Consider the following 17,567-nt stretch of genomic DNA (forward strand, 5'->3'; position numbering starts at 1 on the left):
ATCTCATCCGGGCTCTCCTCGCCATCCTCTTTCAAGACCTATTAGATCTTGTGCATTGCCTTAACATCTTTTGTTGATGTGCCTAGAGGCAGCTATTTGGTGAGTGCTATGCGAATGGCCGAACCAAGAAAGGAGAGCAAGAAAACCAGACACCAGACATATTTCACAAACTTTATTTTTACAGGAACAAAAACGCTGTACAAAAATAGAGTTTTGTTGAACACTTAAAAAAGGTAAATAAGGCTTAGAATATATATTTATATATATAAACGTATAAAAAAGAAACCCCTTTTGGTGTCACACGACTCTTGGAAATACTGCATTTTCAAGACAGAGTTTTTGACCTGTGTCGCCCGGTGAGATTGCGCTCGCCCCTCACCGGGCGTAAAGCGACCTTCTAAATAATTATGACAGAAAGGGCGTGTAATGTCCACTTCACAATAAATACACTTTGGGATGAGAAAGACCATGTTAATAAAAAAAACAATAAATAAATAATTTATATGAAATAAATAGAATACATATGGGAGGTACCACTGTGCAGAGTCGCCTTCCACTGCAAGGGGTGAGCGGGGGTGGGGGAAGGGTTGGATGGGTCACAGAGACAGGTCCTTTATTTATTATTTATTTTTATGAAAGTGTGAAAATATGACCTCTAGAACAGTGTAAACAGTATGCACGGCGAGCCTCCTCGCCTCTAGGCACTTGCGGTGTAAGACTTGTAGAGAGTGCATGTTGAAGACCACAGGTGGATTCGTTCTGGTGTGGACGGTGGACCTCACACTGTCTGCCCAATGCCACAAGCTCCTCACACTGTCTGTCCCAGGATAGGTGGGTGGAAGTTTCATAGTCTCCCCTGCCCTCAGGAGAACAGTGGAAGAATCCTATTCACCCCTGTGTAGGAGAAAGAGTTGGAATCGTCCACCCCCTCCACAGGAAAGAACAGTGGAATAATCCTATTCATCCCCCTGCAGGAGAGAGATTTGGAATGATCCACCCCCTCCACAGGAAAGAGCAGTGGAGGAATCCTATCCACCCCCCTGCAGGAGAGAGATTTGGAATGATCCACCCCCCTCCACAGGAAAGAGCAGTGGAAGAATCCTATTCATCCACCTCCCCCTGCAGGAGAGAGAGTTGGAATGATCCACCCCCCTCCACAGGAAAGAGCAGTGGAGGAATCCTATCCACCCCCCTGCAAGAGAGAGTTGGAATGATCCACCCCCCTCCACAGGAAAGAGCAGTGGAGGAATCCTATCCACCCCCCTGCAGGAGAGAGATTTGGAATGATCCACCCCCTCCACAGGAAAGAGCAGTGGAGGAATCCTATCCACCCCCCCTGCAGGAGAGAGAGTTGGAATGATCCACCCCCCTCCACAGGAAAGAGCAGTGGAGGAATCCTATCCACCCCCCTGCAGGAGAGAGATTTGGAATGATCCATCCCCTCCACAGGAAAGAGCAGTGGAGGAATCCTATCCACCCCCCTGCAGGAGAGAGAGTTGGAATGATCCACCCCCCTCCACAGGAAAGAGCAGTGGAGGAATCCTCTCCACCCCCCTGCAGGAGAGAAACTTAGAATGATCCACCCCCTCCACAGGAAAGAGCAGTGGAGGAATCCTATTCACCCCCCAGCAGGAGAGAGAGTTGGAATGATCCACCCCCTCCTCAGGAAAGAGCAGTGGAAGAATCCTATTCACCCCCAGCAGGAGAGAGAGTTGGAATGATCCACCCCCTCCTCAGGAAAGAGCAGTGGAAGAATCCTATCCATCCTCCTGCAGGAGAGAGAGTTGGAACGACCCCCCCCCTCCACAGGAAAGAGCAGTGGAGGAATCCTATTCTCCCCCCTGCAGGAGAGAGAGTTGGAATTAACCCCCCAAGCCCACTCCACAGGAAAGAGCAGTGGAGGAATTCTATTCTTCATCCCCCTGCAGGAGAGAAACTTGGAATGATCCACCCCTCCACAGGAAAGAGCAGTGGAGGAATCCTATTCATCCCCCTGCAGGAGAGAGAGTTGGAACGACCCCCCCACAGGAAAGAGCAGGCAGGAGAGAGAGTTGGAACGACCCCCCCAGACCCTCTCCACAGGCAAGAGCCGTGGAGGATTCCTATTCTCCCCCCTGCAGGAGAGAGAGTTGGAATGACCCCCCCCCCAGACCCCCTCCACAGGAAAGAGCAGTGGAGGAATCCTATTCTCCCCCCTGCAGGAGAGAGAGTTGGAATGACCCCTCCAGACCCCCTCCACAGGAAAGAGCAGTGGAGGAATCCTATTCATCCCCCTGCAGGAGAGAGAGTTGGAACGACCCCCCCAGACCCCCTCCACAGGCAAGAGCCGTGGAGGATTCCTATTCATCCCCCTGCCGGAGAGAGAGTTGGAATGATCCACCCCCTCCACGGGAAGTAGCAGTGGAGGAATCCTCTTCCCCCTGCCCAGGAGAGGGCAGTGGAAGAGTGCTACTGCCCCCCTGCCCTCACCTCAAGGAGATAGTTGGGTGTTTCCCTACACTTCCATCGCCCCAGGAAACGTTTGCGGCTGCTACCCCAGATTAGAATACGGGGGTCAAACTTTGCCGGCTCTCCAACCTGCTGTGCAACAAATGGACTGGAAGGCACACCAGAAGCCTGCTTGTCAATCCAGTTGCGAGTTCATTTGTTCCGTTTTTTGTCATACGTTTAGAAACGTTGTGGTCCTGTTTTGAGTCTAGAGTGTGCAGAGTCTTTGGTGAATTAAAGAACCAAGGTGCTGCTATTTAAAAAAAATCTTATTGTTGTTTTGAAATCTTTTAGAACTTAGGCCCCTGAAAGAGAGAAAGAAAGGACTAATCGTTGTGCTTTCTTCCGGTAGTTTTGATACCAGTTCAGCAACGTCAGCCATTAGTAGTGGCGCATGTGTCTGGGCAATCAGAGGCGCTTTTGGCCTGTGAAGAGGATTTTGCGATGGGCTGGTAGCGCATAGGTTACTGGACCCACATTTAGGGCTTTGGGAAGCACTGGACTGTTTGAGAAACCTCTTTTTTGTCCGAAAGGCCAACCCTCCTCAAGACTCCAATCTCTCCCATCCTCAGCGCCCCCTCCAGGCTGCTCTGCGTTTTAAGAGGCACTGTGCCTATCCCACCCAACATCGTTGCCAGAGGGCACTGTAGTGAAATGTCCCCGGAACCCGTGGGCCCGCCACTTAATCGCAAATTGAAACGTTGGACGCGCGTCCTAATCCAGTTAAGCTTAAGGAAATGTAAAACTGGGCATGCTGCATAAACTTCCCCCCAGAGAAACCTCCCACTTAGCCGAGTAAACCAACCCACAATGCCTTGTGGCTACACTCCCGCTCACCATTCCAAGTCAGGAAGCCACGCTTTGGAAAAACAAATCACTCCTTGGCTCAAACCCAGTGGCCATTGCTGCCAAGACCGCAGATGCACTTGTGAGACAGCTGGGCAGCTGCGCGGAGCACGGGGTTGCCTGTACGGCTCGCGGATCCTACCATAAGATGCCACACCACCATGCAGATTCCACATGCACAGGAAGTGATGGCGGAAGAGGTCCACCGGGGACTTTCTGGCTATGGCTATTTTCAAGCCACAAAACCTGAGCCATGGTTGGATGTACCCCCTCTTTGAATGCCAAATGGATCACTCATCCCTCCAATGCCCCTAATACATTCACACAGGCCGAAACTGTTGGCTTTGCCATTGCTTGTTTCTAACAAGACTTAAGCGCAATGACACGCATTCCGCTTATAAATCAAGTGGCTGAAGAGAAACTTGGTGACGACCATTCCTGCACCAGTAATACATGTACAAATGCTATTAAACAGTTATCTACCAGAAGCCGATTTGGTGGAATACTGCCAGGCGCTTGCAGCACACTGTTTGATGTTACTGCTTGATAAGCGTAGCTCAAAGAGATCCTAAGAGAATGTGTTTTGGGGGTGGAGGGGTGGGTGGGAATGGCCATAAGGATTAGCATGGCCATGAGCAGTCCGTTGGTGGGTAAATAACCAAACAACGCCCACAAACCATGTGGCCCGCCTCATATGCCATCTCTCTTCTAGCTGTACTCAAATGCTTGAGCTTAGGCTAATAAGCGGCGCATTAGCGCTCCCGAATAGCCAAAACTAATACCAGCGATAAAACAGAATTGCCATTTTACTCGCTACAAAATGCAGTAAGGACACAGGCAAACTACAGAGGATCATGTCTGATTCTTCGATGGTCTAGCTTGTTCCAGGCCTGTATTTTCCACACTGTTACCTGTAGAGGGAGGCTCTGTTTGAGCTGCACTGCAACTGCCCGAGGAAGGGACCTGGGCGGGTAGGGAAGCCAGCAGCCACAAAGATGAACTACCAAGAAAAAAAGACGCGTTCTATGCAAGCCCTCCTGGTTCTCTGCCTTTTTTTTTTAGATAAAAGAGGTACTTTGCTTGAAAGTGTGTGACTGGGCAGGTGGGCTTACCCCCAAAAATGCTGAAAAGCAGGGCCTCAAGATGTGTTATACCTGACCTACATGAGCTGCATCAGACAGGCCAAAACCTGTCTGTGATTGTAGAACGCCACTGATACATTTAAAGAGAAGATTCCTTAAAATATTGTTCAAGGTGTACTGTCGGGAGCGTAACTCAGGGGCAACACTCTTGTCCTGGAAGCAATACAACGCTGAGCAGCACAGGTTCGATAACCGGCCCAGGTGAGCTTGGACCCGGCATAACGCGCTATATGAAAGCCCAATTTAATAAATGTTTACGTTTCTGCTTGGAGTCATTAAGGCTTAAAATCGGGGGTTTCTTACTGGAACTTGACTTCCACCCAACTCATGCCCGAGACTCAGGTTATGGGGGGACCTCGATAACTGGGTTTGAGGGTGCTGTGGATCGCAGGTATTTTGTACACAGGGTTTAATCCGGCACTGCACTGTTTGCCCCATGGAATTAAGTGACGTTGGTGCACGGCTTCCTTTGTGCCCATCCCGCAGAAAGACCCTCTGTGATCGCGAGAAGACCCGGACAGTATAGAAATAAAAATTAGCCACAGACTGTCTTCCCTCCAGGGTGGAAGCGGCTACATTCTAGCTCCAGCCATGTCCTCCGTCTAGTGTCCGCTCTGAATGCTCCATCTTTGAGTTGCTGTAAAAAGTGTTTTTCTTTGTTTTCAATACGGTTTAAACCCATATAGGCTCCCTTATGGGGACATTCTGCTGGTCTGGGTAGTGATGTCCATGCAAGCACCTTGCAGAGTGGAGCCTTACGCCACAGGGAGTAACGGATGTCATTCCTGGATTAGGGCATGAAGTGGCTAAACGGTATTAGCCAAATTGACCTTTTACAATTGACCTTTTGCACAATTGACCTAATTATAATGGTCCTAATTGACCTTCTGCACAATTGACCTTTATATTATTTTAGTTATTTTATATATGTATTGGGTTGGTTTTGGATTATAAATAATATAAGGGGATTGGGTGGGGGTTGCAGGGGTTTTCGGATTGGGGCGGGTTGCGGGGGTTTCCTCCTGCATATATGTCCTAATTGACCTTCGATATTAGGTCAATTCTCCTGAGGTGAATTCTCCCGAGGTCAATTGTGAAAAGGTCAATTAGTATACAACCATCTAAACTCTAAAAACCTGGCATCTCTCTAGGAAACTGCTATGGGGCAGGGAGTTCCCTCCCAATGCTTAACATGATACCATCACTGCACTCAAGTCTCATTTAAAAAAAAGAATATGTTCCGGAAAGGAAAATGAGAGGTCCGGCCAATAGGTGCCTGAAACATTCTCTAACATTCAGAAATGCAATAATTTATAGAAATGGTGAGAGAAAAAGTGAAACACAACATTAACAAATGAACATGGAAAAGTGAAAACAATTGGACAAGGCTCTGTTCCCAATGTAACATTCAGTTGTACAGACATAAAAGGAGATTACGTGTGCCGTGGTTTTATCAAAATAAATTAATATGTAGTAATTTACTACATATATGGGTTATAAGGGTACCTGTATTCCCAAAGGTCCTCCATGTAAGTAAAATAATAGTATTAAAAATAAATAGACCGTGGTTGTGTTTCCACCGTAGATGATGTTGAATGCATTTTTTGGCCTCTGACTCTGCAATTGTCATGGGATCAAGGTCAGTTTGAGAAGGTGCTTCTCAATGTCTGTAGTGATTCACAGATACAACACGTAAGGGAGTCTTGCTACTTTTTTCGTAACTTATTGAGTTTGGCATCCTTGCTAGAGCAACAGTGTCACTCTGTGCCTATGTCATTTTCAGGTTCCCCAGAATTTTTCTCTGGGAGCACTGTGGATTTATTCCCGAGGTTGCGCCACACCGATCAACCAGCATTGGAGATGAGGGCAGACGTCTGTAATCACGAAAGATTTACAAGCATAATTTAAGGATGCCTAAATTTTGATGAAAAGAGGTTGGACTCTAAGTTTAGTTTCTTTTCTGTCCCATGTAGAGAGAATATTGGAAGACATCTTCTACCAGATTGTGTTTTGTATGTGAGGGAAGATTTACACCTCATTTTTTGTCCTGAAGAAGGTCGGAAGTACGCCAGGCTGCATTTGAAACCCCTCTTTGACCGACTGAAACATATGTAGACGTTGCCAATAAGCTTTGTCTACTATTGTACATATATACACACTAATAGGAGACACAAGTGTATCGAAAACCTTAAAATTGTATGTAGGAATACAAAAACGGCTCCATATGTAGGTTGACCCTTTGTTGTGTTTAACGTTGTCATTGGTAGTGCGAGTGAGAGTATGGGTATGAAATGTGGAATGAATTAGATGTAAAACTTGTGATTTGTCTTTATAACTTGTATGATTTTTTAACATTGTGATATTTTGTGAAATAAATTCAATTCTTGTACTAAAATCAACGGTTAATTCTTTCAGTCCAACCTCATTACCAAGGTCTATTTTTTTTAATACTATTGTAATTTACTACCTGTAATGTACTTTGTGGGGGTAAAATACAAAAGAGGGGTCGGAGGTTATACAGAGGTGGGAAAGGGCATCGGTGGGGATGGTGGGTAGGGAGCAGTGGGTGTAACCCTCATTGCTAGGAAAAAGCAAGGTACATGACGACTAATTAAATCAGCATGTAGTCAGTCATTTTGATGAAACCACGTAGAACACAAAATTATCACTCAAAATTGGGAGTTAGCATTTGAAGAGTGTGAAAGTCTTTTCATCACTTAATGTAAGGTTCCTCCCTTCAAAGGCTTCTGTCAACTGACAATGACCCACATGGATGAAGAACGTGGAGGTGTTCAGAAACCTGCTTTACCACAGAACTAAGCAAGCAGACGAAAGTGTAGATGAGAATGTGGTCTGAGTCTGGAAAAGCCACTGTACAGTCCAACACAGTGCTCCACATCAAACATACACCACTCGATCACTTGGCCATCCACGCGGCCCCTGAATGTCCTCGATCACCTGGCCATACATGGCACCTGAATGTCCTTGATCACCGGGTCATCCACATGGCCCTTGAATGTCCTCTTCTATAGGTGACCAGGAAATCAGAGGTGGGCATGGCCGGTTTGTGGAACACTGGTCTCCCTAAAATTAGATGACGTATCTGGGAATCTTAAGGTACGTAAACCAAAAAAGGTCCTCGAAACCGAGGCTACTTGGAAGCACTGCATTTAGAAACAAAGCGTGAAAGGTTAATAGCACACCAATGTAAACATGTCAAGACACATCTTTCCTGTGGTGGCAAATGTCTCCCGGACATCGGGATCCGACTGAAATGATCCCACCTCAATTCCGTGCTTGGAAAAGGCATTTGACTGCGTTGTCTAGTCTTCTGGGTACCATTGGTCAATGCTCCACCAACACCAATGTTCATTTCTGCTCCTTGGGCAGCACAACAATGGCAGCGGGAGTAATTTCCTGATTTCCCAGCCATTGTAGAATCCCAAGTCACGTGTCTGTTCCTGCTCCTGACATGGTGCCCAAAAGCAGTTATTTGTCTTTGGCTTGTAAACTAGTTTTGTAAAGTGCTTTGCAATCCTTCCTGTTGGATAGAAGTGCTGTGACTGCGTATAACGGTCCTAAGGCCACACGTGAACGTGATGGGGGCAAGAAACAGGACAATCTTCTTCTTAAAAAAAAAAGACAGTGGAGGCCCTCAACCACCTCTGCACAACCCACATGTATTCCGACAAGATGCACCAAGCGTGGCAGGCCCTGGTGTTGCAGCTGGAAGGCTGTGGTTCTGGGCATACCCAACAGGAACGTGTCCTCTCTTGCACACGGGCTAGCCCATCTTTGCTTGCACCACTGCTCCTACATGCCAAGACACCCTGCTCCAATTCTCTTCCACATCCTCGACTGCCTCTGACTATGGTGTGGTGGGCCTGTCCTGCGAGCCCACGGTTTGGAAGAGCATACCCGGCTGGATTTCAGGTCTACATGACAGCACTCACCATCATCCTCCACTGCCACGTAAGTCGCATGCAAAGGCGACTTTGTACGCCTACTTTTTGACACTACTGTGGACACACCATCGGTTTCATCCGACACAACTGCACTCGGCCGCTGAGAGCTTGTCCACAGTGTGCCACATGCTCTTCACATCCATGAAGGACACAGGCTCGTACTTGGTGGGCCGGCAGCATGGGTGACTGCTGACCTTGTCCGGTGGGCCTCCAGAGATGGCCTTCTGCTTGAGTAGGTGGGAGAGGGTGAGGTCGTAGTTGGTCCGGGAGCGATGGCAGGCTCCGCTACAGTATTTGAAGGGCACAATCTCATCGGAGATGTAGCCAAGCCCTAAGTCCCGCACTTTGACCATCAAGCTACGGATGCGGCAGCCCCGGCCCCCGCGGTTCGACTTCTTGCTAGGCTTCGTCTTGGACTTGGTCAGGTCAATAGGGGAGCGCTCTGCCCGCAACAGAAGGTCATCGCCAAAATCTGCATTGCTGTGTCCATTCAATGTTCCATTGTCGGCTGTGAAATAATTAAAAGATACACAATTAGCAAGCATCAAAGACTGAAGCAGCAGACAATCCTATCGTACAAACTGCACAATATCTGGACCCTTCCTACCCAGGGTGGGCTCCGTACATTTTACCAGTGCAGGAAATGGGGCGTAACAAGACGGAGCGGCGCCTCGGTAAAACGTGTATTGTCGAGTGCTGTCCTGTCCCCAGACCAAGCGCAGGACACTCCCAGACAGGTTCCGAAGCTGAGTTATCGCATGGACGAGCAAAGCCATCTGCTCGTTGAAGCGTTGATTACTCGTGCATGCCACAACTGGCTTCAGAACAGATCTGTTCCCTTTCAACGAGCAGACAGCTTTCAGGAGACTCGGCACAGTTCCTAAAGTGGCAACGCTTCAAATACTGTGTTGCTGCTGCAAAAACTGATACAGCTGTCCTGCAATCTACAGAATTCTTTTTTGTTACAGTGAGTATTGTGACCAATCAAAACCGCAGAATCCAACTTGCATTATTCGCTCAAAAGGGTTTCTTACGGAATCACTATGTGACATGTTTGGAATGTAAAATTGCAGGCATTGTTACGTTCCCATAATGCTATTTGCTTTTATGCAAATCGCCAGGATTAGATTCTCTGAATGGCCATTGTGTTGCGTGATCTGGCATAGGGGCTTGGCTCCTCCATGGAGGAGAGGGATGGCCCAGTTATTTTGTTTGCATTTCCAGCACTGTTTTAACCAAGGTGTCCCATCTACTAATCACAAGCCTCCTTGTGGTTGGGGTCGGGTGGCAGAGAACACGCCTGTGACAGAGGCAGGGAAGCCAAGATGAAGCAAGAGCAAAGACAGAGCTGGGGTTAATACTGATGACAACAGCTGGCATGACACGCTCTGATTAGCATATCGACTTCACAAACCCCTGTGGTTTACCTACTTCATATTGGAACAGTTCCTCAAAACGTCGCCATGAGCCCCAAAAGGTCAACCAAGGCGACATTTGGGAATTAGCACTATTGTTCTGCCTTGTAGTTTATAGTGCACCCATCACCTAGCAGCACCTCCCGCCCTCCCCTTCTAACTCCTTAGGCCACTGAACGTCTGCCCTGGGACCCCCCCCCCACAGGTTGCTGACTGCATCTGGTTTTTCTGACTTCCTGCAGCTGGCATTCCTACTACAGGGGGCCACAGCTTCGAGTGCTTCTGCGGGCACGTGCACGCGCTGCGCGTCTGTGTGAGAGCCAGCGAGGGCCTGCTTTCCAATTCCAGTTCAGCTCGGGATGTTTAGTTGCCATGGAAACCAGAACATCACTTTGCTTTCGGAGTCACAAGGCAGGGCCAGTTCTCTTGATAAGGAGCCGGTGCCAGGCGAGCCAGCTTCGACCAATTGAGAGGGTGCAAGGGTGCCACCACTACAAGGCTCCGCGGGGGCACCGAGAAACAGCGCAGCATCAGCCCGCCATCGAGGGCTCCCCTAAAGGAAGTTATTAGTATAACAGGGCGCAAATAAAACTTTTGCGGAATTGTCTGGAGAAACCCATGGCGGCCCAGGGCTTCCACGAAGTGTTTGCTTTCAACCAGTCAATTATTAAGAATGTCTCGGATTTTAGTCTTTCGACGTTTAGGTGTAAGGAAGTTAATGCATTCTTCTATTGCTGAGTTTACACACATTTGGTTTCCCGCCATTTTGTTCTCTGGCTGCATCCGAGTGTAAGACTTTTTATCACCATAGACAGGATTCCCCTGCAAAGAACTCCGATGCTGGGCCCAGGAGCAGAGCTGCAAAGCTACCAAGCTCCCCTCTCATTTAGCAACGAGCAACGCCTGAATACTCCCTGCGTCTAAGGAGGGAACACGTGCAGTTCCTTCGTTATCGCTCCATGCTGGGAAAGAGAGAATTTTAGGACTGGGAGTTGGGTTTCACCCCAAGGTAAGGAGCAGTATTTAGTGGCCAGCAAGTTGCTGACTGATTTCGCCCCAGCCTCGCAGCCTCCGTGGGAAGCATGGCTCTCTTACACCCCCTGGGGGACACGAGGGCATGTTTTAGGCTATTTTTGATGATTTTTTCTTTTAGATTTTGATTGTTTCAGGTGAAACATTTGTGTGATCTCTTATCCCAAAGTGACTTTTCTATGATGGCTTTGGTTTTTATTCATTTTTAATAAAACATTTAATTACTTTTTTCTGTTTTTTGTAATGTCTACCCTAACTCTTTTAGTTGTATATGTATATACTTTTAAAATTCTGGATCCTATATCATTTCTTACCTGTACTGCAGTTGAGCTTGTTTCTTTCTGAAACCTTCCGACAACTCTTGCACAGTAAAAGCCTTGAGCTCGGCCACGCTACCATTATTGAGTTACGGATTCTTCAAGAAGGCTTTTCACTGGCCTATACTATTAGAGGAGGTGAGCTAATGGACCTTAACCCTTTAGACTCTCTCCCTTCTGACCTGCTAATTGGCTTCTAATTTATCCTTTCATTGCTTCTCGCCACTCCTTCACCACCAGTGGTTCACATACCCCCTCCCAGTCCTCGCTCCCTATCACTTCTGCTTCTCAACATTTCTACACCACTTGTGCTGTCTCTAGTTTCAGCCCCACCCCTCAAGATAACACCTATCACCCCCCATTTCCCCAACCTCCAAGAGAAACCAAAAGAGTGTGCTCACTCACCATATAGTGGGCTCCAGGTGTCACCCAGTGAGACCTCTATGCTGTCCTCGGCCCCGGGTTCCAGCAGCCCAGGGTTGGTGATGTCCATGCTGTCGGTGTCACTGGCAGTCGGCTGGTCCCCCAGGCTGGCGTCCAGCAGGCGGACCTCCGGCGACGGTGATCCGACTACCACCCCAGTCAACAGGGACAGGCAGGTGAGGGCGGCCCAGAGCAACACCTGAGGAAGAGAAGGCAGGCTCATGACCGGAGTGAAGGACGCAGAACATGTAGCAGTACCTGCACGAGCAGGTGTGACACGCCCAGGTGCTGCACGCCCCTAGGCATTGGCCACACCCATCTGACTTTCCCATTCATACCTTCGTCTCTACATAAACGGAGTCCTCTGGTCCCTGACGTTTGCACCTGGCAAGCATGTCAGGCATGTTGTGTACAAGCCTCTTTACTACATGACGTAACCCGGGTGTGTGTGTAAGGTGAGCGTGGCAGACAGGCCTATTTGGCTATTCTGGAAAGCCGCAGCACCTTGGCGTGATTGGCAGCCCTCCCACCTGGGCCTGGGGACTCACTGCTGTTCGCCTGCAGGAACACATTTCACACAGGTATGTATGCATTGACCTATTGTGAGAGAGTGGAAGAAAGGCACGGAGCAGGTGGGCGGCCGCAGGCCCGACCAATGGCAGCGAGAAAGAGCCATTCCTTTCAGCGCAGTCACCGCTGTGAAGGCTGGCTGGCCTGCATTCCAGGTGAGCAAGAGACTCCCTGGCGAGGGCTGGGCACAGGTGAGCCTGGAGAGCGCAGTCTGGCAGGAGCCGGGCATTGGCTGGGAGGTGCAGGACGATTCTCGTAATGACTCTATGGGAAAGTGAGCTTTGACAACCACAGGATCCTGAGGCAAAGTGCTTGCCAAAGTGCTTGCCACACCTGTTTCGGTAACTCCGACTTTCAACTTCCATGCAATCTTTCAAAGTATTCCAGGATACTCTACAGAATTCTCAGTGACCATCTTTGCTGTACAACAAGATCTGTTCATCAAATCTGTACACAACATTATCAGTCTAGAGCGAAGCTTTCTACATTACAGCTCCCGGATCAATCCTTCTTGAGGTGAAATGTAGTCCACTGCCCCAAACGGATCAAAGTTACGTCATGAGGTCTCCGACCTACATGCAAGTTTCAGGGAGGGAATTTCTCCTCCTCAGGCACATTTCCCAGAATGGAAAGAGCGAGGGAAGGGTGGAGATTTAGGTCCAGGCCTAAGGACTTGCACAGCTCTGAACCTGGCGAAGTTGTGATGAGGGTACTGGGATAGAGAAATGGGGGACCAGGGAATCAGGAAATTGCTCATTACGGTAAATATGGGTCTATCCCGCATTCCACTTCCTAGACCTGGCCACTGACACCCCTTAGTGGGAGTTGCTGAGGCGCGGGGTTACTCCCTGGCCTAGACCCCTAAAAGGTTCTAAATGCTGATGGGACAGGTACAATTGGGGCCAAGTCCCTCAGGCATGCCTGCCAACCAGCACTGAGTGTTGACTGGGTACAGATGGCTGCAAGCCCTGCAAGGTAAATTGGGGCCTCACCGTGAGGCCTAGTCTTCAGACGACCCCTCGATTTAGAAAGATGCAAGAGCTGAGAGGTTAGGAATGGGGGTTATCCCCAGATCCTGGTCTCCTCGAGGGCACTGCATGCTAGGAAGGGAAAAGTTCTGCACGGGAGGGTGGAGCGGTGGAAGGGGGTGGACAGGGGATTTCTCAAAGGCCTGGCTCCAGAGTTGGGGCACACAGGCGTGGAAGAGGCGGAGGAGTGGACAGATTGCTACCACTGAGGCAGGGGTCTGCAACCTTTGGCTCTCCAGATGTTTTGGACTACAACTCCCACCATCCCTAGCCACCATTGTCAATGGTGAGTGATCACGAGATACATAGTCCAAAATATACAGAGAGCCAAAGGTTCCAGACCCCTGCCCTAGGCCCTACTCTCCTGTAAATCACTGCCTGCTAAGGGGAGACAGGGGACTGCAAGTAATGGGGCGTAGGTAGGGGATTAACCCTAAACCCTGGTCTCTGAGAGGACACAGAGGCGTGTAGGACTGTAGGTGTAGAAAGAGGACTACCCCAACGCCCTTATCTGTATGCTGAGTGGGAACAGCGGCCTGCAAGGACTGGGGGGGGTGAATCGGGGATCGTCCAAACCCTCCCCTCTTATGTGGAAGTGCATGCTGAGGAGGAGAGTGAGTGAGTGAATGATTAAACGAGTGCACTTCGGTTGCAGTTCTGGAGACGTGCCAAGGCCATGCTAGAGCTGCAGGTATATGCATGCTGTGCAAAGTCTTGCAGGGCACCGAATCCCAACGTCCTCCTTACATTGGTTGTGACAAGGAAAGGCACCTGGGAATTGGCCAGAAGTGTCATGTACAGAGTCCTTACGGAGAAGGTCAATGAGGGCACATCAAGTGTCACTCATAATTGGTAACACAGTTTTAGTCTTTTGCAGAGTATTTAAACTCTTTATTTAATATTTACAGAAAAAGAACATACAGAGTTGTCACAGTGAACACCTTGAACAATATCACCCTAAAGTTACAAATCTCTCCAAAGGCAATTCCATCAAGACAATAATTTCAAAGAATCAAGTACACATTAGATGAATGAGTACACAATTCACTTTCTCCCAAGCACATTCGTCTCAACAATAAAATCAACTGTGTGCCTAAGACAACCACACAAGACAAACAAGCAAACAACAGAGAAAAGAAAAGAAGAAAAAAACTCATATAATAAGAAAAGACCGGACACAAACATTTTTACTGTCCAAAATTCCTCTCACCAACTCAATTTAACTGCAACCACTTACAAGTCAACCAAATATTTACACACCATACAAGCTGTTAAAAGGTGCCCAGAGTTCAAAATAAGCGTCTTCCCGATCCTGCCTTAAAAATATAACTTTCTCAAAACTCAGACAACATCAGCACATCACTCACCCAATTACCCCCTGTGTTATTTTCCTGATCTTTCACACTCTCTGTATCTGTTTTGCTGCCACCACTAGTACTTTGTCAAGCCACTTACTATATTATCGAGCAACTTCACACCGTCCCCTACTAGATAACAAAAGAGCTTGCAAAGGCATCCTTGGAAAGCGTAGTGATAGTATTGTGACAAGCCTGTCCAGAACACACCTCCAAACCTCAGCTAACCTAGAATAGTTCCATAGCATATTAATAAGCGTGCCCCTCACCCTTCCACCCCCCAACAAACATAATTTTCAACCAGATCCAAACTGCTCATGCTTACCGGTGTCCAATATATATGCCCTAACGTTTTCTGATGCATGAGTCTCAAATTCAGGTCCAATTTACTTCTATAACCCGCACGTCACATTTTTCCACACTCATTATCTATAATTCGACATCCTAAATCTTCTTCCCATGTCTCCATCAACTTTCTCCAAGATTCAACAACAGAAGGACCCACAGGCATTAGATCCAAGTAAGTGGATACCACACGCGGTGAAGAGGAAAAGATAGCACAACCTGCCGGGTCCCTCTCTAATGGCACTGATAACACATTCAATCTCTGTATAAAAAGAGATTCAAGTTCTCTAAATCTACCCTTCTTTCTATTTCCAAGAGAAAATACCCGTTAAAATTCCTCGAAGGGTAATATCGGCACATCCCAAAATACATCCCCTATATCTTAAGTCCCTTTAGAGATCCAGCTCTGCCAGTTAGCTGTTTTATTTGTAATTTGCAGACTCGGATTGAGAAACTCGAGAGTAAAGATTGCACAACACAGAGTACTTTAGGTAAGAGAGACATCTTAACTGTGTTAATCATTGCCCAGATGCCCAAGGGTAACCATTCCCATTTCCTAATGTCCCTCTTCAAAATCACTGACAATTTATTCACATTGAACTCCACCACTTTCTTCATGTCTTTAATTAGATCCCTACATATTTTACACAGGATCCCGACCATTTGCAATTCCAACCAGCAAAATCCTCTCTCCTGCAAGTCATTGAGAGTGGAAAAACCTCTGTCTTATCCCTATTGAGATCCGCGAGCCTACCTATGCTTTCAACAATGCTTTTCAAGATTGTATTGCCCCCCTCTTGGTTTGAGAGGACAACCACCATATCGTCTGCATATGAAAGCACATTGACCTCCTTTTATCCAAATTTCAGACCTCCAATTCCTTGTTCACAATGGATATAAGTCACCAGTGGCTCCAAAGCAATATTGAACCAAAAGGGCGACACGGGTCAACACTGTCTCGTTCCTCGTGTAAGAGTGAACGAATCAGACAGTTCATTATTCACCCAGATGCTCACTCTCATTGCATTTTGAAGACAGTTGACAGCCTTAAGAAAGTTATTTCCAAACCCCATCTTTTGCATTGTGAACTTTAAAAAGCCAAATTTACTCTGTCAAATGCCTTCTCTGCATCCATGAAAACAAATACAGTATCTGAGAGAGCTCTCTGGCATAGACTCATTACACTGATGATGGTCCTTATGTTATCGTATCCAAACCTGCCCCTCATCAATCCCACTAAATGATTTTTAGAACTCTATAGGTAGGCAATAAATCCCACCCAGACATATCCCAACCTTGAGCTGTTCAATTGCTAAAAAACTTCCCAAAACTCAATTTGAACATCCAAAGCCATGCTATCCTCTCGTGTCAGTTTAGCGATATCTACAGTGTCAAAAAATTCCTCCAGATCGGACTGTGAAGGAAACACATCTTCTGTAAATAATGTTTTATAGAAGGTTCTAAAGCTTCTACAACTATCAGAATTTCTCAACATCATATGGCCATGTTTATCCTCAACACCCTGGATAATTGATTTTGCAGCTAAACCATTCAGCCTGTTAGCCAACAGTCTCCCACTGTTATCTCCACATTCTCAATACCTCTGTATCTTAAAGAAGCTCCCTGTTCTGCCATAGGACCATAGAATGTGTTTTACTAGCTAGGTTTATCCAAACCACCTCCAATCAATCTTTGGTCTTCCCAGATCGTGCACACCTCTGCTGCAAACGGGACAGGTCTCTCTCAAGTGCTTTCAGTTCACCCAAATATTTTTTCTTAAGAGGTTTATTAATCAACTCTGGCCTCACTAATGCTTTGAAACTATCCCACACCATCCTGGTGTTTGCGGAACCAACATTTTGTCTAAAAAACAACTCGATAAACTTCTGAGTACCGCCACAACATCAGTCTCTCCTAAAACCCCCACTTTTAGATGGCAGCATAAAGAAAGAAGATTTCTCTCTATTAATATCTAAACGGAGATCCACCAGGGCGTGATCCAAGATCTCCCGCTCTCTAATGTCCACAACAAAAGTCTTGTCTATAGCTTATCAGAAATTAATATATAATCAGTTTGAGAAAATGAGATATGTACCGGGGAGTAAAATGTATATTGCCTTAGGGAAGGATGCATGACCATCCATAAATCTACTAAGTCAAACGTCCAAAGGAGAAGCTTGAATGCTCTACATTTTCAATGATTTGTGTACCAACCCTGGCCCGTGCGGTCCATATTGTGATCAATAACAATTACATTCACCTCCTAAAATGATCGTTTCTCCATGCATTTCATGTAATAGCCGAGTAAATCCTTCATACACGATCTTCCCTGGTGAACAAGGGCTGTACACAAAGCCCAACGTAATGGTCCTATCACTGTATTGAATATCTGCTAAAATTATCCAGCCCTCACCATCCAGTGCCACTTTATCACCTTTAAAATTCATGCGTTTCCTAAATAAAATACTGACTCCTCTAGACCTTGTGGGAAAACAATGGGACAATTCCCGATAATACCTCGAGTTGGTCAGAAACTAAATGCGTTTCCTGCAGAAAGACCAAATCTGTTTTTGTCCTCCATATCCTAGCCATCGCCTTCCTCCTCTTTTGGGGACAATTCAGTCCTTTAACATCCCAAGTTA

At 47.2% G+C, this 17,567-nt stretch overlaps 1 protein-coding gene across 1 annotated transcript in view; it reads right to left on the bottom strand.

Moving 5' to 3' along the window:
- Window positions 1–2,181: 2,181 nt before the first annotated feature.
- Window positions 2,182–17,567, bottom strand: part of ARTN (artemin) — a 181,744-nt gene continuing 166,358 nt past the window's right edge. The window contains exons 3-4 of the mRNA XM_069642405.1: window positions 11,610–11,826; window positions 2,182–8,948 (exon numbers count right to left, since the gene is read on the bottom strand). Coding sequence (XP_069498506.1) covers window positions 8,515–8,948; window positions 11,610–11,826 — 651 coding nt within the window. The 3' untranslated portion in view covers window positions 2,182–8,514. The remainder of the gene's footprint in view (window positions 8,949–11,609; window positions 11,827–17,567) is intronic.

Source organism: Ambystoma mexicanum, chromosome 1q, assembly GCF_040938575.1.
Source record: "Ambystoma mexicanum isolate Mex_15411 chromosome 1q, UKY_AmexF1_1, whole genome shotgun sequence".
In the NCBI taxonomy this organism is placed as follows: domain Eukaryota; kingdom Metazoa; phylum Chordata; class Amphibia; order Caudata; family Ambystomatidae; genus Ambystoma; species Ambystoma mexicanum.